We start from the raw sequence: 21,289 nt of genomic DNA on the forward strand, positions 1-21,289 counted from the left end.
CATAATTTTCTCAAAAAGCTTGCCTAGGATCGAGGTAAGACTAACCGGCCTATAGTTTCCTGGGTCCTCCTTCCTGCCTTTTTTGAAGATGGGAACCACGCTGGCCCTCTTCCAGTCCTCCGGTACCTCACCAGAGCACCACGAGTGCTCGTAAAGCCGTGCCAGTCAGTCCTGCTGTCCCTCGGTGCACAGTGGGTCTGGACTTGCTTCCCAGCATCCCCCTCAGTGGTGACAGCTTCCAGGTGCCAGCCTCTTCCACTGCTGCCAGACCCGGCCCTGCTGCCCAAGCACCCCAGCCCATCCATGCTGCACCCACCGCCAGGGGCACTGGATAGAGTGGGTAATTAGGGTCTCCATGAAAAATGGCACAGGACCCACACAAGCATGGCATGAGGCTGGGCAGACAGGATGGGGCTGCAGGAAGGGACATCCAGGAGTGGGATGGGTGGGCAGACAGGCGGGGCCAGGGCCATGGCTGGAATCAGGATCACAGGGTGGGACAGCACTGGGGCAGAGCCACGATCTGCTGCCTGCACATCCCTATGACAGGTGCCAGTTCCTCAGGCAGGGCTGTGCAGTGAGCGTGTTGAAAGCCAAGTGCCCACAATCAACTGACTGTCAGCTGGGACCAGGGACTGAACCAAGGTCTGAAACCAGCTCTGATGTAATAATGTGTGTCAGTGGCCTAAATTAAAAAAAAATGGGAAAAGAAAGAATGCTTGCTTCAAAGCACAGGATCTTTTTTATAATTTAAGGAAGCATTGGAGCTTGTTTTTTCTTGTAGGCATGTTTTTATCTAATTTGATTTACATTTCAAGGCAATACTTCCTTTAAAAGTATTTTTAACTTTAAAAAATTAGATTTTTTTTTTTTTTGGATAAATTCATCAGCAACTTTGCAAGATCTCTTTTACCCAACCAAAAGGAATCTATTGCTATAACCTTTTTGGTTTGTGTCAGCAGCTGTATAACTTTAACACTGATTATGTAGCTTTAAACTGATATGACTTGCCAGAGAGTGTTAGAGGATATTGAAAGGGGCAAGCTAATTACTGTATTTCATTAGCTGTCAGCATCAAATATATATGAAAAGTTCAAGGCTATGTTATATGGTTAGCGGGGACTTATTTTATCCATGACTTAATTTTTATCCATGATTAAGTTTTTCTTAATATTCTTGTCCATTCTATACAAAGTCTTATATTGCAACTTTTGGTCCTAAAAGGTACATAATAAATATATATGTGCCTCCATATGTGGATTAGTACTGGCTCCATTCTCACACTTCTGTTTGATATTTCTTGCTAAAAGTAAAAATAATCAACGTGAAGGAAATCCTCTTTATTTCTTTTCAAATGTGGGGGGTCTTGTTTCATTACTGTGTAGTAATTCAGATAAATCACAGTGCATGTCATGATACCCCAATGGCCAATTTCTGAGAAGGGCTATAAAGCAGCTGTATGCCAATAACTTATTTTCATTGCATTGTGTTGCAGAGTATATATGCTGTGTTTTCAAACATCACAGACACCAACATTGCAGCCTTAGTCGTTGGATTAACATGCATTGTTTTGCTACTAATTGGCAAGGAAATCAATGTGCGTTTTAAGAACAAGTTACCAGTTCCCATTCCTATGGAGATCATTGTGGTAAGTTGGTTCTGATTAATTTTGTTGGCTCTTCAGAGTGGAGTCTCCATTTTCAGCCCATTTGTATAAATATGTAGGTCTGCCTATAAATATTCCATATATCTCCTGATGAGTTTCATGTATGTTGTTTAGGTAATAATTGGTACTGGTGTTTCAGCTGGAATGAATCTTTCTGACACCTATGGAGTGCATATTGTTGGGACTATTCCTAAAGGGTAAGGTCAATGAACAATCCTGAATTATCCTTATTCAAATTATATTTTTTGCAAATTGCAGGTGCATTGTATTACAATAACTTTGTCATTACATCTTCTAGATTACGGGCCCCAGCAATACCTGATATGGGAATCATCCAACAAGTATTTATAGATGCAATAGCAATAGCAATCGTTGGCTTTTCCATGGCTGTATCAATGGCCAAAATCTTTGCACTTAAACATGGTTACACTGTTGATGGAAATCAGGTAATTTTAACACAAAAATATCCATAGATGCACTTTATAAACCAAGAGCTTGGCCCAAAGTCCATTAAGATAATGTGAGTCTCCTGAGCTCTTCATTTATAGCCTGATTGCTCGGAGGACCACGAAAGCAAAAAGGGGCCAGAAAGTCCCAGTCCCCATGCATGAAAACATCCCCTAGGTCTGTGGAAGCCAGGATCTCTGAGGATCCCTCATGAGTTTTGACATTGAGTGCATGACATGGGTTGACCAGGCTGTGCATAAGGTTACACTAGACCCTGCTGGCTCAGGGTAGAATCCAAGCCCTGTTGTGGCAACAGATGGGGGTCACAGCACTTCAGAGTTTCTAGGCAAAGCTGAGGCCCCTGACATGATTGTAACTTAAATGGGCCCCAGAGTTGTCTGACTCACCCTGGGGCTTCTCCAGCTTCAAATAGCCCAGGTTCAGAAGGGCACAAAAATAAACTAAAACCACGTTAGTCTCACTTCCTCCTGGCCTGCAAGCTCTGTGCTGATTCTCTTAATCTGGTGATGCCCTCTTGCTTCAGCTCCTTAAGATAAGGGCCACTCTTGGTGCAGGGCTCCTCTCTCTGGAACCTACTGACATTTCCTCAGAATTCTTAGGTTAAACCCCAGGCTCATTGACTTAAAGTAGAACTGTAGCCACAACAGGGCTTGGATTCCACCCTGAGCTAGCAGGCTCCAAACGCAGTAGAAGATTTCTGTTTTGCCACACTTTTTATTCCTAGTATCATAGAGCTGAAAGCCAGAATGAACCACTAGTTCATCCAGTCTGATTTGTATGCATCACCAGGCATTGCATTTCACCTGTGTACTGTTATGTTAAATTCAAAAACTTGAATTTGGATAGAGTGCACATTCCAGAAACCCATTCAGTTTTGTTTTGTTTTTAAAGATGCTGGGAGGTGGAGAATCTAATGGTTCAGTTGGTAGTTTTGCTTTGGAGACTAATTATTCTTGCTTTTAATAATGTGTTCCTAATTTCTAATCCAAATCTGGCTAGTTTCAGCTTCCAAACACTGGGCCTTGTTATGCCTTTCTCTGCTACATTAAAGTGTCCTTTAATAGCCAGTATTTTACTCCATTGTAAAAGATACTTATTCACAGTCATTTAAGTCACTGCTTTAGCTATCTTTTTGTTATGCTAAATAGATGGGGCTCTTTAGATATTTGTTGCAAGATACTTTCTCCCTCACATGACACAGTTTATGGCTCTGCACCACTGTCAATTTTTCAAGGTCCTTTTTCAAAAAGGGGAACCAGAAATGAGCACAACATTTTAGTTTTGGCTCAGTAGTATGTTATACAGCCAAAATCACTCCTCTGCTCCTGATCTATCCCCCTGTTTTTGCTACTAACAATCATATTAGCCGTTTTGGACCTAGAATGTGACTCACGTGGACAGACTTGCCCACTATGACCCCTTAATTTTTGCAGCATCATTACATTCTGCAAGATGCAGTATGTCATTCTATATTCCCAGATGTATAACATTGGGTCTCCATACATTTGTCTGTATGCATGAACTGGCCCAAATGCTGTGTCCTCTTTATCTCTGACTACTTTCTGTCTTTGTGTCATGTGCACTCTTTATCAGTGTTGATAGTATAGTGACGTCCAGATAATCATCGAGAGCATTAGATAGCATCAAGCCTAGTACCAGTCCTCAGGGAACCCAACTAAAAATGTTCTCATTAATGATGATTCTCCATGGACAACTTATTTAGCTCTGTTAGCATTCTGTGTTCTATTTAGCCTGTGCTTTATTGATACTGTACACTGCTAATTTTTAAACAAAATGTCAAGAGGCTTGATGTACTAAGTCAAACATCTTACAAAAATACTAATTATATTAAATCAATACAGATACTTTTATCAACACAACTTGACATCTCATCAGAGAATAAAATCAGGCTTCTGTGACATGTTCTGTTTTCCCTAAAACCATGTTAATTGATGTTAATTATATTCCTAACCTTTAATTATTTATTAGTGAAATTGTTTATCAGTTTTTCCATTACTTTGCCCACAGCTGATATCCTTAATATGTTCATCCTTGTCCTGCCAACCATGGATTTTTCCCTGATGTGTTTAGCTTCATTAATCAGTGTTCTGTAGTTCATAGCTTCTAATAAACAGTTACAGATATTGTTTTATTCTTTACAAGAGTGTTATAAACTAAAAAGGTTTTCCATATCATCTCTGTACTAGTCATAAAGTAAACCCAGAGTTAGAGGAATCCTGGAAACAGACAATTATGTAACTGTACATGTTTACCACTTTATAATTCAAGTTATGACTCATCATTGCGCCATGTAAAAGATGAAAAACAACCCTTTACATCTCCAGATATTGTTTAACGGGTGATTCAGTGTGAATCAACATGTATCTTTGTGTGTGATCCATCAGAGCAAGGTCAATAGCCTTAGTAGGGGTGTTATAATCAGCAGATGTTGTTAGAGCAATAGACAGAAGTAGCCTTCACCATCTTTTGTGGAACTGTTTTATATGGATTTTATTTTTTTGGTTTGCTTTCTCATATGAATAGGAACTCATTGCCTTGGGAATATGTAATTCTGTAGGATCCTTTTTCCAGACCTTCCCAATCACTTGCTCGATGTCTCGGAGCCTTGTTCAAGAAAGCACCGGTGGAAAAACACAAGTGAGTAGATCCAAATGACTAAGCCAAACAAGCCTTCCAATCTCAGGATCCAAAACTGGAGGCTTTTGCTTTATAAGATTTCCAGGGCTTCCTGCTTGGGCTGAGTCGGAGAGAGTGAACAGCATTTCTCCACAGTATTCTGTTTTGGCCAAGGTCGTGGTGGAAGCACAGAGAATATTTGAAAATTTAAAAACTGATGGAGCAGAAAGGAGGGGTAGGAATTCACCTGAATGACCGTTATTTTGAAAAGTCCACTGGGAGGGGGTTAAATCCAGGTGGTGCTTGTGACTTTGCACCATTTTCAGTCTTCAGAAATGTTATTCCTTCTGTCCTTTGTTCAGGTTGCAGGTACGCTATCCTCGATCATGGTGCTTTTAGTCATTGTGGCTATTGGTTACCTCTTTGAACCACTACCACAGGTATGGGAACTCTCCTTACAGATGTTATGCATTTTGGAGCAGGAATCTGTTAGCCACTGCTTAACCACTATATAATCTGTATCTGAATGAGTGAACCAGTAGAGGTTTTAGTGTTGCAAGGAGTGAACACCAGTTCAAGGGAGAAACAGGCTGTTGAAATGGATCAAGTGTAGGTGATTATACAACCCACTGATTTATATTTTTTACTTAATAACTAACAGGTATGTTTAAATAGTTGCTCATGGGAATGGACATAAGGTAGTGTGGGATTTCTACAATTTTATTTGAAGTAGTATCTGGGAGTGTGCATATTTTGCAGTGACAGAAGTCACTTCCAGGCTACATTATACAAATACCTTCAGAGAATTACCCAGAAAGATGTTTATGAATGGAAACAAGCATTTAACTGTTCCTAGACGGTGCTGGCTGCGATTGTGATGGTGAATCTGAAAGGAATGTTTAAACAGTTTGCCGACATACCACATTTCTGGAGAACCAGTAAGATTGAACTGGTAAGTGAATAATATGTGACGGGGTGCATGTTTTAGTGTTTTCTATTCCTACTTTTTCTAAAAGCAAGGGTTCACTTCTCCTAGACCAGATAGAAGAGTAGAGACTTTACAAGCAGACGTAGTACAGATGAAGTTACAGCCTCAGGTATATTGGGAAAATGGCCTATTGCTGATCACACTTGTCAATGGCAGACTGCCTCTCAACAAGCATTGAAAATGTTCAGCTGTAGGTAGAAACAGGTCTTCACAGTACTATAGAAAACACACTAGAGAGGTAATGTATGCCCACCGTGCAGGATTGGAGACCCAAAACTGGGTAGTAGCCATCCTTGGCTGTACATAACAACTGTGGGGCTGAGAATCCTTGGGCGCAAAGCACCTGCGTCAGGTCAGCCAGTGGCGAGCTGTGATGCGAGCCAGTCTGACAGGTGCCGCATGAATGTGACAAACCATTCAGCACCGACTTTGCTGGCCTAGACTTGCTCCAAAGGAGACCCTGAATATGAGAGAGACACCATATGAAGTCACAGACCTCCCTCCTTTCATAGTGAGCTGTAAGCTTGTCCTCACTTCCTGTTTCCTGTCCCCAGTCCCCTGGCCTTTCCCTGTCACTCAGGTGTCATAAGAACATAAGTGCTGTCATATACTGGGTCAGAGCGTAGATCCATCATGCCCAGTGGCAAGTGGCAGAGAATGGATGCTGAAAGACAGAGTGAACTGAGTATGACCAGGGTTTTTCCACTGTTCCTCTCCCACTTGCTGCCTCCAGCATTTAGGGTCTAGAAAGTTCTGATTCAGAAGCTGTATCCCCAGCTCCCATGCACAACAGCTAATGATACACCTTTCTTCCAAGAACTTTTTCTAATCCGTTTTGAATCTGGCATTATTATTCATCTCCGTTGGGGGTGGAGAACAGGAAAAGATGACACTGTACTTCAATTCTTTGTCCATCCTTGCCCTCCGAGTGCATTTGGATGATATTGGACACGTGATCATTATCTGTGTAAACAATGTAGGATCATCCTGACTGCTCAATACAATATTGATATTTGCTGGATCTACATGCAGACCTATCACATCAGTCATTTGTACATGACCAGGTGCATAACAGGTTGAATTTCTGTCCTGTAATGAATGTGTTTTAGAAGAAAATGAGTCAATATTTTTATTGACAAGTCACTTTCCAAATTTTGATACAAACATGCACAGCAAAGTGTGTGCCCCTTTCAGGGGATAGGGTAGTATTCAGTCAGCAGAAAGGTTAAAATATGACTTTAATCTTGAACTGTGGTATCACCTACATAGGAACATGAGTTATGTTAACAAAGCACTTAATATATTTTAATACAAGCCTTTTGTTTGCCATGTAGGCCATCTGGGTTATAGCTTTTCTGGCTTCTGTGTTCCTGGGACTAGATTACGGCTTGCTTACCGCTGTGGCATTTGCAATGATAACCGTTATCTACCGAACACAAAGGTCAGACTGCTTCTCTCTCTCTCGAAGTTACTGCTTGGACTCTTTGTTTCTGTTTTTTAAATGGGTAGAACTAACCAGAACTTGTTCCAGTTTCATCAGCATGGTAGACTCTTGATGGGGTCATACAGGGAGTCCTTGGTTCTGATGAAGGGACCAATTCTGTTTTTTCAAGAACAGAATTTCTGTGGAAGACCCCAGATAAAGAGTGATGAAATGAAATCCCAAAACTAAACAGCAGATTTTGTATTTAAGGTATTTTAATCATCTCTACATCTGTTTTTGATGATTTCTATATTAAAGCCCTTGAGCTCAGCATTTCAATCCTGTTTAATGCTTAGCTTAACTGGTATTGGTCAGGTGCATTCCCCTAAAATAGACTGTACGCAAATACTGTCCTGATTAAGCAGAAGTTATGTCATGTACTGCCACTGGCTGAGTGTTTGATGGAAGTGGAGCTGGTGGGAATTTTTGTCAAAAATTGCTGATTCATCAAGATGGAGATTGTTTATAGGCATGTATCAGTCTCAACAAAGCTTTGGTTAGGAAGGCTTTTCATTAAAAGATACAGAGGAGAGAAAGAGATGCTACAGCAGTAGCTGAAAGTTTAAGGCTGTCACTTGGATCAAGATCTAAAGGTCTGAGTTTAATTTCAGTTTCGAATGAAACCATATTCTGAAACCTCAAACTATTTTGTGAAATGAAAGTATCATTGTTTTCTGGCTAATTGTGACCAGGGATGCCCTGACAGACGGTGATTCAAGCTAGAAGAATGAATGGATAGATACATGGGTTCTTCTAGTTATACTAAGAGATATTGCAGGTGCCTGGCTGGTGGGTCTTCCTCACATGCTCAGTGTTAAACTGATCATTAGATTCAGGATCAAGAAATAATTTTCCCCCAGGTCAGATTGGTAGTGATCATTGTGGGCTTTGCCCTTCTGATTGTGGCCTAGGGCCTGGTCCACTTCCTAGGATTCTCTGAGCATAATTTACCTAACAAATGTCTTGCCATTATAGGGACCAAAACACTGGTGGCACTTTGATCTCCTGCTCTATTACATGGTTGCCTCTTACTGCATAGAACTGGACTCAGTGACTAAGGTGGTCCCTTCTAGACACCTGTTCCGGTGTTGCCTGATAAAGGACTGTCAGGTCATTACTGGCAAAGAATGAGCGTGATCAATTCCTTCGGGTCTGTGAGTGTTCCTCTTCCAGCCCTTCCAGTTGAGAGTCAGATGGTCCTCTGCAACTGGCCCACTTTCTCTGCTGGTGTGACCTAACATAACTCCGTGGCAGCCAGTGATGCTGCACCAATTTAAACCAGAAGAGAACTTACCTCTGTAACTTGTTGAAAGAAACTTGTGCTGGTGAATTGCACCATTTAGCCTGCTCATTTCAGCTAGAGATTGTCTGATAGTGTTACTGCTTCACAGTGACCTTCTTATTCAAACAGACTGTTTTAGTAATTGTTTAGTCACCAGGTGAACTCTCTACTATATTCTTACTGCATACTGCACCAAAATCTCAGAACATGTTTCTCTGATGCCAGTGTACATTAACCACATTTTGTACAGATCAAAACCTATTTTTTAATGCTTGCTTTTCTGTTCCGTTCTCTGATTTGTAAGTTGTGACCTTTTGCTTCCATTTCCCTCCAGTCCACAATACAGAATCCTTGGTCAGATTCCCAGCACAGACGTTTACTGTGACGTCGACACATATGATGAGGTAGGAATGTGTTTTCCTGCATTAAGGGATTATAATAAATTATTGCGTTGGAGTAGTCAGGTCACTGGATGTTTTTCACTTTATAATGTTGTGCCTACTTGAGTTCTTTCTTGCATTCTTCTGGGTAAGTTTACGCTGGCAGGGTGGGGGAAACACACTTAGCTTTAATAATAGAAACTATTTTGTTTTTTTCATAATACCTGTGCATGTGACCGTGTGAGTGATGTGGTATGTAATGGAGAGTGCTTCATGAAAAGCTCACTGACTTAGAGGTAGATGTCTTCATACAGTATGTCCTCATACTTCATTCATGATAATAGAGTTTATATACAAACTGTTACTAATACCACAACAAGGAAGAACTTATGCAAAACCAGCTCCATGATCTCTTTTTAGCTGTGTTAATGAAAATCTACAGACCTAAGAATGTAAGTGGAACAGCCTGGTCAAAGCAGCCTATCCGTTCTCTGAACTTTGCCTCTTTTTCTGTTTATGAATTATCTATGACTAGATTTATTTTTAATAATCTGTTTATTCTTTGATCAAAGGCCCCTACCCCCCACATCACACAGTTACCATCTCCTACAAACCGTCATAAAAAAAAGAATAATGCTGGCAGCTAAAAATTATGGACGTACCACCAAGATTTAAGTTTTGAATGTGCTGGCAAAGTAAAAGATTTACATAGACATGTTCATATCTACACAGAGATGTGTTCAGCATTCCCTTCCACCAAATATTAAACATGTGTATGGGCTTCTTATGATATGGCAGACCTGGGCTGTGGGCCAGGGCATTTCATTTTAAAGTATCAGAGTCCAGATGCCTGTTGACACACTTGTGACTCTTTATAGAGAGGGCTGTTAAGAAAGCCAAAGCAGTAATCAAACATCTGTGCAGATGTACAGAAACAAAAGTACTTAAAATATTACAAATCTGAGTTCATTGAGGTTTTCCGTTGGGGTAGCTGAGGGCATCCCAAAGCTGGTCCAGAAATTAATGAAAACATAAAGAGTTAATAAAATCAGTAGTAAGGTGGGGAAGAGAACACTTCTAGAGCCATGAGATTTCTAATATAGGGTGCTCAAGCAACCTTCAAGTACTCTACAAATGCTTACTTCAGTTTTATTATAGCACCTTTCATTGTTATTAATAAAAGTGCAAATGTTACTGATCTCGCGCAATATTTAATCATCACTGTGAGCAGGTGGAATTTCTGGTTACTCACGTTTCCTTTGCTGACACAAGTGGTGACAGGGCTGTTTCTCTTCATGTGCAACATGCTTACCTCCATTTGCTCTATTTCTGGGGTTCTCTCCATTAGCTGTTAGTGGCACCGCTGTTCCTTTGGTCTCTGTGATGATTACTGACGTCTGCAGTATGAAATACTCATACTTTGTGGTTTGAGGCATAGCCTGCAGTTTGGGCAGCAGAGCAATGATTGTTCTTGGGACCATGTTGGTGACAAATGTAAATTAATTTAATTTTACATATTATAATCTTTCCTTCCTTAGGTGAAAGAATGTCCAGGAATAAAAATATTCCAGGCCAATGCCTCACTCTACTTTGCCAATAGTGAATTATACCTCAATGCACTGAAGAAAAAGGTGAGCACAACAATCCCTTAAGATCCTTTGAAAACTGGAACTTGTCTCTGACATACTTTAAAGTTAAGCTTTCTGCGTACCACCTTTCAGCCCCATTTACAGAACTTCATCCCTTCCAGCAGAAGCTGCCATTTCCCTGGGGAGGTGGGAATTCTTCTAAAACGTGAAAGATGCTGAAGTGTATCCATTAGATGCTCAGGTGTACACAGTGCCCTTCATAAGCATCCCTGCTGTTCTGTAGCAACAAACTACCTACATAGAAAGGTTTATGTTGCCCACTAAGAGAATTTAGCCATGTTTGGGGTGTGGAGGGAATAGCATCAGGCCCATAACTATATGAAGGGTAAATAATAAACTCTTCCGCATTGTTCTGCACCTTCCATGTTGAGGTGAGTGGTGTTTATTTTCACAAAAGCAAGTGGCATTATCAAATATGTCCAAAAGCACTGCTCTCCCACCCAGCCCCCCCCAAAAATCCTTGCACTCAGTGTCCTGTTGAAACATGGCATGGCACCACCTAATTTAGAGAGAGAAATGTGGCCTATCTCCTCCTCCTGTTGTCATGAAACTTCTAAAGGTTTTTGCTACTTACTTTTCTCCTTTGAGAAAAGCTTAACCTGCAAAATGAACATTTATGCTGCTGTTTAATAAAGTGATGGATTTGACACTCTAGTAATACAGTACCATCCTAGCAGCTGGAACTCCATTTGATTATGCTTTTCCTTTATGTGGTAGACTGGAGTTGACCCTTGTGCCATACTGGCTGCAAAGAAGAAAGCCCAGAAAAGGCATGCTAGTGAAATGAAACAGGCAGATGAATGCAAGAAGAAAGCCGTCCTGAAGCTTGTGAGTACTTCAGTAAATGTTATAATACCTAACTGTGTTAGCATCTTTGGAATCATTTATGCCAGGTTATTGTTACAGCTGGAAGGCATATGTGTTGCATAGCACAGACTAACTGTTCACAAAATATGCTGACACAATAGAGGATCACTTAGAACACTACTAGGTAATTTTCCTCTGGGGTTTGATGAGATCTAGAAAAGAGCTATTGCTATGCAGGAGCAAGTCTGTGCCCTTTTGGAGGAGAGGGCATGTGCCACTGGGCATGGAGGAGAAGAGAGGGGTTGCTAAGGATGGGAGCCCATTCTTACCTGCTTCAGAGACTTTAAAAAAAAAAGGTCCCTGGCTGCAGCATGGTCTGGAAAGAGGGTGCAACTATGCCACTGCACCCTGGCTGCATCTGCCCCTGACCTCAGGAAGAGAGCAGGACAGGTAAAGGCGTCACCAATGCCTAGATCAGTTAGATGACTACCCTCCCCACACCACCCGGTGGTCTGACCTGGATCAAAATGCCTTCCTGACCCCGACTCTGGTGATCAGTTTGACCCTAAGCACGAGCAGGACCCACCAGCCAGGGCCCTGAGAGAGTCTTGGTACTGATTAGGAGCATAAGCCTACCTACAGCAGTCTAATAAAAAATATACTTATAATAGAAACCCATGAAATATCTGGTCCCAGCTTGGTTAAAGGAAGAGGCAGTTTGTGCAGGCAGTGGTAACAAGTACTGTCTGATAAACCTGCAGTCTGGTTACATTCACATTCTTGTCCTCAGTGGCGGTTGTTGGATTCTGCAAGTGCCTGATGTTGGGTTTGGGAGCCCTGTTTTAGGCTCTTATTTTAGAAGATTTTGACCCCAGAGATTTTTATTACTAAACGTGGCGGCAGCAGGGTGGCCTGTGAAGCTGTCAGATAAATGGAGCTACTTGGTTTACCAAAGCTCCAGAGGTGGAAAATATTTAGATAAATGAATGTTAGCATTTGAGGAAAACTGTCATTCACCTTGAGGTCATAGGTTGACTTGGTTCATTTGCACTTACTGTGTACAGTTAGCATCTACAGAGAATGGGTCAGCTCTTACTTTAGCTGCTAGGTGCTTAAATGCAATCCCATTCCACCCTGTGCAAGTCTCAGAAAACCTATTAATATGTCTACTTGTGTAAAGCATGAGAATCATGGCTCTAAGGCAAAGCTGCAAGAAAGGAGCAGGGAGGAAGAAGACAACAACCCAACCACTTTTTATATTAATAGTTTTTTAGGTAGTGAGGAATAGGGTTTAAATGGCCAATAGATTAAATAAAATCTAGCCTAGTGGGTTTGGAAACGAAATTGTGTAGTGAACATGAAAGTAGGCATGCATGTGTTTATCAAGCCAGTTTTATATTGTGGTTTGAAGCTATACAGCATATGAGGAGCTGAAGGAAATTATGGGTAAGTAATCAATATTGCAAGTGCATCTATTTGTCGTTAAGCACTGGAGATTTTGTCTTCTCTTACAGACCAGTGATGTGGAAACAAGCGTAAAGCATGAAATAGCAAATGATGAGCTGCCCCTAAATGGAAAGTTTGCATCTGCTGATGCTAATGCCCAAGACACGTCTCCTGCTGAACTTGAGCGCTTTATGGAGCCAATGGGAAAAGTTCACTCTCTAATTCTGGACTTTACACCAGTGAACTTTGTGGATTCAGTTGGAGCAAAAACATTAAAATCGGTACAAAGCATCTTTCATGTTCCCTTTCCTCCAAAGTACATTTACTGTTTATGCAGGACAGTAAGAAGGCAGGTAGTATGGGAGGTAGATGCTAATTCAGATTCAAATCGAAACAATCTCATGTCCAACCTGAAATGTTACTAACGTTAATGTGCACTTTCGATAACTGCTTGCAGGTACTGGGTAACTTGTAACATTCAACTCTCAAATTTAATGAAGTAAAAACTGGGGCAATGGAGGCATTATGTAAGAGCCATTGTTAAAGGGAAAAGACTGAAGTAATTGAATGCTTCCTTAAAACATTTTGTAGTTTTCTTTAGGTCAACGTGATTGTGACATCTTCTGAGATACTACTACAAACTAAACTTGGATTTTATACTGTTGCAGGTTATAAAAGAATATGAAGAAATTGGGGTTGGTGTGTACATATCTGGCTGCAGTGGTAAGTTGTGGAGTTTTGTGAGGATTAATTTACAGCCTTTATCTATACATCTATGGGATTTGTACTGTCACCTGTCTCAGCAGTTTCTGAGCACTTTCAACATAAAATAATGTGTGAGAAGAATCGATTCCTAGTCTGTGAGAGACTTCCCTGTTACTAGACCAGTGCCAAGCCCAAGTTCTCCTAGGTTTTGACCCTCCTGCTGTTGACTTGAATTTTGCAGAATCAAGCCCTGAGTAGTCTGATCTGAAATCAGTGGTACAGCTCTTGGGTTTCAAGTTAGGGTCCCTTTCCCTTTGTAGTCATCCCACAAAGTTCACCTGGCCTAAGTGAGAGGAGGATGAGGCTTAAAATATCTAATTTCTGACGTTTGGAAGCTTAACATTTTTCCACTGAGGATTGTTGTAAGTGTATGGTAGGTTGAAGATTTTAAACTACACAAATGCATCTTCATAACTGTTCAACTGCGTATTTTAGATCCTAGCTTTGTTGGTACTTAGCTTTGTTGGTACTTAGCTACGTATTTTAGATCTTAGCTTTGTTGGTACTTTTGGCTTAAATGCTTTCTGCACAGAATTTGAAGCTGGGAAGTCTACAAGCTTCCTCCTGCTTAATCAACCTCAACAAAAACCATAGAAGATGAGATACACATGTGTTGATTTCAGTGTCCTTGTTTTGCAGGGCCTGTTGTTGATGATCTGACAAGACTTAAGTTCTTTGAAAAATCCATCACAAGAGACTTGTTGTTTCACAGTGTCCACGATGCTGTTCTCACATGCCAACTGAAAGCTGTATCTGTTTCGCAGGCTGCGTTAAACCACTGAGTTACACCCAGATATCTGTGTTCTCAGAATTGTGCAGACAGAGACTCTCTTCCAACATTTAATTTGCACATTTTAAACAGAGCCTGAGGCTTTTTACATCTACTGGTATATTCTGTGGGAGGGAGTGGGAATTGTTTGTGCAGGAATAATAAATTAGGACTTGGAAGCCTTCAGACTTTTCAATTGTACTCTTTCCAGGTAGGACCTGAACCAACAGGGAAGCATTTAATTACACAAGGCTGAAAACTGGTGTGTTTTTCTGTGGTCAGTGTTAGAGAATCAGTGTAGGGGAGTGCAGTTTAACACTTAGAAATATGGCAAGCACTATTGCGCCTAGTTAGGTGTGGACAAAACTGGAAGATGTGTGGAGTGCAGCATGAACAATTTGACATTCCAATGGCCTCATGATGAAATATACACTTTAATTCACTGCTTCTAGTTAAATGGGATCTTGCAGAAAACAAATGTTCTGCAATTGCCAATGTAATACACTGTACCAGTGTCTTCAAAGGATGTTCTTAACTCACTGTAAAACACTGATGCCAATATCTATGTCTAGCAGGTGCTTATGTAAAATGAAGCCAGTTTGCTGACTGGATTAGTGACTTTTCATGCTAGTGGCATAGCTGCTCCTTTTTTTAACCTGGATGGTACAAACAGTTGTCCTGTTTTTATATCTGAAGGCAAAATGCCCAACCTCCTCAGTCTCTCTTCCCCTATTTTCAATTGCATTTCAAATCAAAATCCTGTTGTTTAAGTGGAATGGACTACATTTTCATAGTCAGGATAGCATGGCTACTACTAGCCAATACATTCAAGTCACACCTATGCTGTGAAATTTGGGGGGGTGATGATTCTAACCCCCTAGAGCAGGGGTGGGTAAAATGCGGCCTGTGGGCCAGATGCAGCCCACCAGGCCATTTTATCCGTCCCATGGGGCCCCTAAAAAATTTAGGAAATTAATATTTATCTGCTCCTGGCTGCCTGTCGTGTGGCCCTTGATGGCTTGCCAAAATTCATTAAGTGGTCCATCACCCAAAATAATTGCCTGCCCCTGCCCCAGAAGCTGGCAACCTATGATCCCCCAGAGCTACTGGGTCCATCCTGTGGATGTGGGGATGGCTGTGGGCACTCTCCTTACCACAGCAGGAAGATGCACCATCTGGAGGCAGGTCCTAGTACCCACTTTTCTTTGACCTGAGATGAGCCATTCTGGGCCAGAACCAGAAAAGGTTGCCAGCCCCACTGCCCTATAGCAAAGATTTGAGGTTTAATGGGCTATGACCAGGCTTGTTTAAAAACATCTTAAATGGGAACACATGGACCCTATCCAATCCGTTTAAAGCACGGGTGTCAAACATGCATCCTGCATCCAGCCTGTGGAGCTGCATGATCCAGCCTGTGGGTCTTAGACTGACCCTGTACACTGCATGAGGCACAGGGAGTCACCTATGCTGGACCAGCTCTGTGCACTGGCTCCGAGGCCAGTCCATATAAGGCAGTTCATCACATGCAGTGCAGGCCCCATGCTGGTCCCCTGTGCCACTTGCAGTGCTCACAGGAAGCCTAGCTCCCCACACCACATGCAGCATGCACCCACCCCAGGGCTTGCTGTGCACATGGGGCCAGCACAGGGTGCAAGCTGCATGCACTGTGTGGGCTGAACCCAGCACTGCAGTTGACATCGGGTCTGGGACATGGGCTACATGTGGCCTTCGCACCAGACCAGCCCTCTGTGCTGGCTCCCGTGCTCATGGACAGTCTGGGGCCTGGTCAGGGTGGGTCTGGTGGGGGCACTGCCTGCCGAACACATCAAACCAACTCCCTGCACTGCTCGCAGCACCAGGTCCACCCCATGCACTGCATACAGTACATGCCCCCTCCCAAGTGCTTTGCAAAATAGTGTTGGAGAAGCCTCAGCTGCAGCTGATCTGTTTTTAAATGAACAGTTTAGATTTAAAAATTCCTCTCTAGCCGGTAGTACCAGGAAGGGAAACACCTTTGTCATGTGCTTTTCCACCTGAGCCAAATAAAGATTATGAACATAGTGGAATAAAATGCTGTTTTGATCCAGCTGATATGATTTCAGGGTTGGACAGGTCTGGCTGGCTCTATCATTTGTGTGGGGCTCAGAACAGAAACAATGCAAGGAGAATCAGGTTTCAGTGTTCAGTGGTCTTCCTTTTAGCTTCATCACAGCAGAGGCCGTGGGCAGTAGGGGAATCCCAATGGCTCCATTCTGCAGAAGTAGGTCAGGATTTAGTTTCTTGCAGTCTGCATGGATCAGAGCTTGCAGTGCGTGAGGCCAAGAAATAAGTTTTCCTTTCCACTCACCTGTCTGACAGCAATGAGAGGCAAAATTTGTATCAGGAACGAAATCTTTGGCTAGAATGTAAAGGTTTAATTTAATGAGATTGCAACTTTTTTATTTTAAGTGACTTCTGAAAATAATTTTGTAAGGTTAATTTGTTGAACAATCCTTTATATCTACATATAGTATATTTTTCTACTTCTAGCTTGTTGAAGCTTCAGTTTTTATCTGTACAATTTCTTCAGGCAGCGTCACAATAGTCTCTGTCAACAGCCAAAATAAAGTGGTTAAGACAACATAAGTCCTGGAATACTGTTTAAGTTGGGGAGAGAGGGAGTGGCTCTGTATATGTATCTGCTAAAGGCAAGGATACAAATCCTGTTAAGTCTCTAAGGCCCAAAGTGCTACTTCTGTTCTTTTTATGCACCCAAGTCAGCAAGCAGCCACCTCCTATTCAACCCCCACCAAACATCCTGAAGGTGACGTGGGCATCTCAGTTTCTTAAGTTTCATGTAGTTGCTTGCGGGAGTCTGAAAGATCTGTACAATCCCCTCTGTGCAGCCTTGTTCTGAGCTTGCTCAGGAGTAAAGCAAAGCAGCCAGCAAGACATTTGAAGGCTGCTCTCACCCCCTTGTGCTCCTGCTGCTCTTTGGAGAGGGCAAAAAGTCTGCACAAATCCCAAGTGTGTGAGCAAGAAAGGAGCCTGAGCAGTGACTGACACCAAAATGGGAGGGTGTTAGAGGGACAGTAGCAGACACCTTTTACCCCAATAGTCTAGTAGTTATGGCTCTTAGCCAGGCAAAACACATAACAAGCCAGCGAGCAAGGTTGAGAACCAAGGGCTTTTCATTTCCTAGGTGCGTGTCCAGAGTTGATAGGCTACAGAGTAGGTTTGTTGCATGTTCTGTAGATTGTTCCTGTATTTGGCATCACATAGTCATTTGGATACAGCAGATGAGTAGCAGGGACCAGAACTCGCTCCTCCTCACCCAGGGCTTCGGCCACTTAGCTGAGCCACAGAATCAGCCTCCCTCTTTTGGGTTGCAGTAGCCCAGCTTTGGGTTGGAAGGTGGCCTTATCCATCTCTGGCCTATTGCCTAGTGGTTACAGCATTGCTGATATGTGCCTAGAAGCTGACTCCCACTTTCTGGCCAAGTGTCATAATCACTAGGCTATTGGGCTAAAAGATTGAAATTGTCCTAGTTCTCCTCTGGTACATGTTAGCGTCCCCATGCTAAACATATGGTAGGGTGCGAAAACTGCTAATAGTGCACTTCCCTGCTTTGGCTACTTGAGCAGCCTGCAGTTGTACCTGCTGGAGGGGTGCTACATAATGCAGCAGTGGTCCTAGTCACATGAGCACAGACATTTGTTTCCCAGGGGACAAGTTTGTTTTCCTTTGTGCCACTGCTGCTTGTCCCCAGGGAATGCCCATGTCACATATGCCTCGCAGCAGATTACCCCAAGTGGGGTACGGTAGCAACTGTGCTGGCCCCAGCAGCCTGTCCTGGGAGCCTCCTGGGGCTGCAGCTGTGGCAGGAAGCCTGGCTGGCAGCTGGAGTGTGACTGGTCAGCCAGGCTCCAGACTTGGGTGGCATGTGCTGCCACCACGTGTGCTGCCCAGCTTTTTGTGGTGTGGGATGTTTTGGACACAGATTTCCTGGGGGTCAAGCCCCCTACACCCCCCCATCCTGCTAGCAGCATGGAGAACACCTGCATGTGCGGTTTGTGGTGCAGCAGATGGGTCTGCAGCGCCACATGTCACACGTTCATGCTTGTCTGGACACACCCATATTGGAAGAGAGTTGCGCATGCAAATCTGTAGGCTTCCTGCTGCACATAATGCAGTATAACTGGATGTGGGGTCGACACGGCACCCGAGGTGAGCAAGTTGGAGGTGTCTTGGGGGGACTCAGACTGAAGGGTTTTTAGCGGTGTGTTGAAGAGAATCACCACAAAGGGCCCAGCTGGGAGCCTCTACCCACAGACACTGCCTCAAAAAAAAAAATCAGATTCTCCAATCGCTTTTGAAGCTCTTGTTGTATAACAATGCACAGGAGCTTGGGACACCTGAGTAGAAAAGGCCTCCCAGGCTATCAACTTCAGGCCCCTGAATTAGCAAGCATCCATTTACCCATAGCTTCCTTAAAAAAAAACAAAAAAAACAAAACAAAAGGAAATGTCCCCCCTGAGATTGGCCGCTGCCATTGCCAGCTTCTGTGGGCAGTCACTGTTCACCACCCCCAACCCCCTGCCGCTGCTGCCACCCGCTTCTATGGGCTGTCACCGAACGCTGCTCGCAACCTTCCCCCGCGACCAGCACTGGTTCTGCGGGCAGTCACCGCTCACCTCCCCGACACTGCTGCCCACAGATTGTGCCCCCCCAGTCTCAGGAGGCACCAGTCGTTCATGACCTCCACCACCCCAATCCCATGCACGTGGTGCTGCAGCTGCATTGCAGGTTTGCTCCCCAGCTGCTCAGACAGTTGCACACACACTTACACCAAGCACTTTGTTCCATTTCCAACCAAATCTCACCCTATGAGGATTTCACTCATTCACACTGTGGTAACTATTGCTTTGTCGGCGCTTGCCAGCTGACTCGGCCCCTGTTCTCTGCCAGCCTGGACAAAGCTACACTTTCACAAAGCATCGCTCGATGTCAGACTCTGCTCCAGGAGTGATGTTCTCCATGACGTCTGCCTGCAGCACAGACGGGGTGACTAACCCACACCGTCAGGGCTTATACTCTGCTGCTCCTGTTTTGTCAGCGCTGTCTCACTTCCTGGCTGAATCTTTTTAATCTCAGCAAAGACCTCGCTAACTCTGGGTCATGCCCTGATTGAGACAGGTCTGCCTAAACGAACCCCAGCAGGACTGAATCCAGTCCCTTCTTAAAACCTCTGAGCCTGCTGCCGTGCCTTGCTACCCTTAACTTCAGCGCAATCTGCCTAAATCAAACACAACTCACCTCTGCTGCAAATAAAGCTCCTTGCTTCTTGGTTTTCTACCAGCAAAGACCTGGTCGCTGTCTGCTTTGTAACCATGCACCAGGAACGCAGGACTACAAGGGGCATCCTGAGCTGCTGAAGCCAGTTGCCTGCACTCACAGGCAGCCATTTCGCAAGGATTCCCCCAGACCAGGCTAGTTTTCCAGCCCCTTGCACAAATCCCAAACTCCAAAACATCAAGCACACCCCAAAGTGCAGCGCAGGCAAAAGCAGAAGCGCTGCTGATACTGCCAAAGACCAGGACTCCTGTGCTCTGAAGATGCCAGGGAGAGATCCACGCTCTTCAGCCCAGGCTGCAGCCAACACTGCCCTGCCCCTCCCTGCGCCCCGCAGTGGCCACACCGAGCCAACCTAGCCAGAAAAATTCCATCGCGACTCACAATTTGACAATTGATGTGACCCTGAGCAGAAAAGTAAAAACCTCAAGTCAACTAAGGAAGACGTGCCTAAAAGCTTGTCCAACCAAGCTTGTCATACTGAATCAGCCATATAGTTGTGTCAGCTCACAAAAACCTTTGGCCACAGAATCTAGAATTACTCACAAAAGGGACAAGATTCCTTCCTAGCTCCTACAGGGGACCAGCAAAGCACTGAGCATGGGACTGCCAGCCACCTACCAGCCAGGAAGCGGTACCTCTGTACCCCAACATGTCACACGTGCCACCTGTTGAACCAGGAGCTCCTTGCTCTATCCTGTTGTCCCCGCAGTGTTCAATCCCGAAGCGAGTCAAGCTCTTTGACCCTCCCTCCCCGCCCCCAACTGTCCTAAAACTTTGCCTCTCTGGGTTATAAATCTTCTCATTTCTACTCCTAATTTGCTCACAGCCAGTCTGTAGCCATTTGATCTTGTGTCAGTGTTTGTCAGCTGAAAGGCACTCTCCCCCGTTATATTCACCCAACAAATATATTTGTAAAGACCAACAGATATATTTGTAAAGACATCCTAGAATTGCACTAGCTTTTTTCCACAGCCACATCCCACTGGCGGCACATATTCACCCAACAATTGTTCCACTATCTCTAATCTTTGCACCTCCATTTTAAAGCCAAATCTATGTTATTGGCCCTTAAGTTCATGGCTTGCTGGTTTAGGTGCATTGCATCCTCTGTGATCCAGATGGCAACTTGGTTTTTTGGTTTGTTAGCTTTTTTTAAAGAGTGGTAGTTAGCCCTGTTAATCTGAAGTCTTGACACTGTACACTGCTCTTTTAAGCTTTAACACAGTGCTACACCTCTACTTTTAAATTTGACACAATAACTTGTAGCCATTTCGCTTATGCAAAGGAATAGAGCTATAAAAAGGATTTTTTTTTTCAGCTGTGTCTTCCATAGGGGTACAGATAACTGAGGACATACTAGATGTTAAAAAAAACCCTCACTTTATCCTGCTACCTTCTCTCCTCTGCCAGCTGTAAGTCATTTTGCACCTTAGACATCTTGATTTTGTCCTGGAGGTTGGGGCAGTGTCATTATTGAAACCAACAGCAAGTGGCAAGTTGGTATCTTCATCTCTTACCAAAGACATAGAGGGTACACACAGTAATCCTAGGTATTCATGGCTGCACACAATTAGCTGAGTGCTGGAGCTGAAGAAGAGCAAGGAATCTGGTAACG

The 21,289-nt window shown here is 43.4% G+C and overlaps 1 protein-coding gene across 2 annotated transcripts in view; it reads left to right on the forward strand.

Annotated features, from left to right (window-relative positions):
* SLC26A5 (solute carrier family 26 member 5) overlaps window positions 1-14,963 on the forward strand; it is a 39,979-nt gene extending 25,016 nt beyond the window's left edge. For both annotated transcript variants that reach the window (XM_019543589.1, XM_019543590.1), the window contains exons 7-19: window positions 1,496-1,648; window positions 1,781-1,863; window positions 1,965-2,112; window positions 4,679-4,792; window positions 5,134-5,211; window positions 5,628-5,723; window positions 7,094-7,200; window positions 8,859-8,928; window positions 10,443-10,535; window positions 11,271-11,381; window positions 12,875-13,087; window positions 13,475-13,529; window positions 14,211-14,963. In XM_019543589.1, the coding sequence (XP_019399134.1) occupies window positions 1,496-1,648; window positions 1,781-1,863; window positions 1,965-2,112; window positions 4,679-4,792; window positions 5,134-5,211; window positions 5,628-5,723; window positions 7,094-7,200; window positions 8,859-8,928; window positions 10,443-10,535; window positions 11,271-11,381; window positions 12,875-13,087; window positions 13,475-13,529; window positions 14,211-14,353 (1,464 nt within the window). In that variant the 3' untranslated portion in view covers window positions 14,354-14,963. The remainder of the gene's footprint in view (window positions 1-1,495; window positions 1,649-1,780; window positions 1,864-1,964; window positions 2,113-4,678; window positions 4,793-5,133; window positions 5,212-5,627; window positions 5,724-7,093; window positions 7,201-8,858; window positions 8,929-10,442; window positions 10,536-11,270; window positions 11,382-12,874; window positions 13,088-13,474; window positions 13,530-14,210) is intronic.
* The last annotated feature ends 6,326 nt before the right edge of the window (window positions 14,964-21,289 follow it).

This window comes from Crocodylus porosus, unplaced genomic scaffold (assembly GCF_001723895.1).
Source record: "Crocodylus porosus isolate Cpor-Errol unplaced genomic scaffold, CroPor_comp1, whole genome shotgun sequence".
NCBI classification, from domain to species: domain Eukaryota; kingdom Metazoa; phylum Chordata; order Crocodylia; family Crocodylidae; genus Crocodylus; species Crocodylus porosus.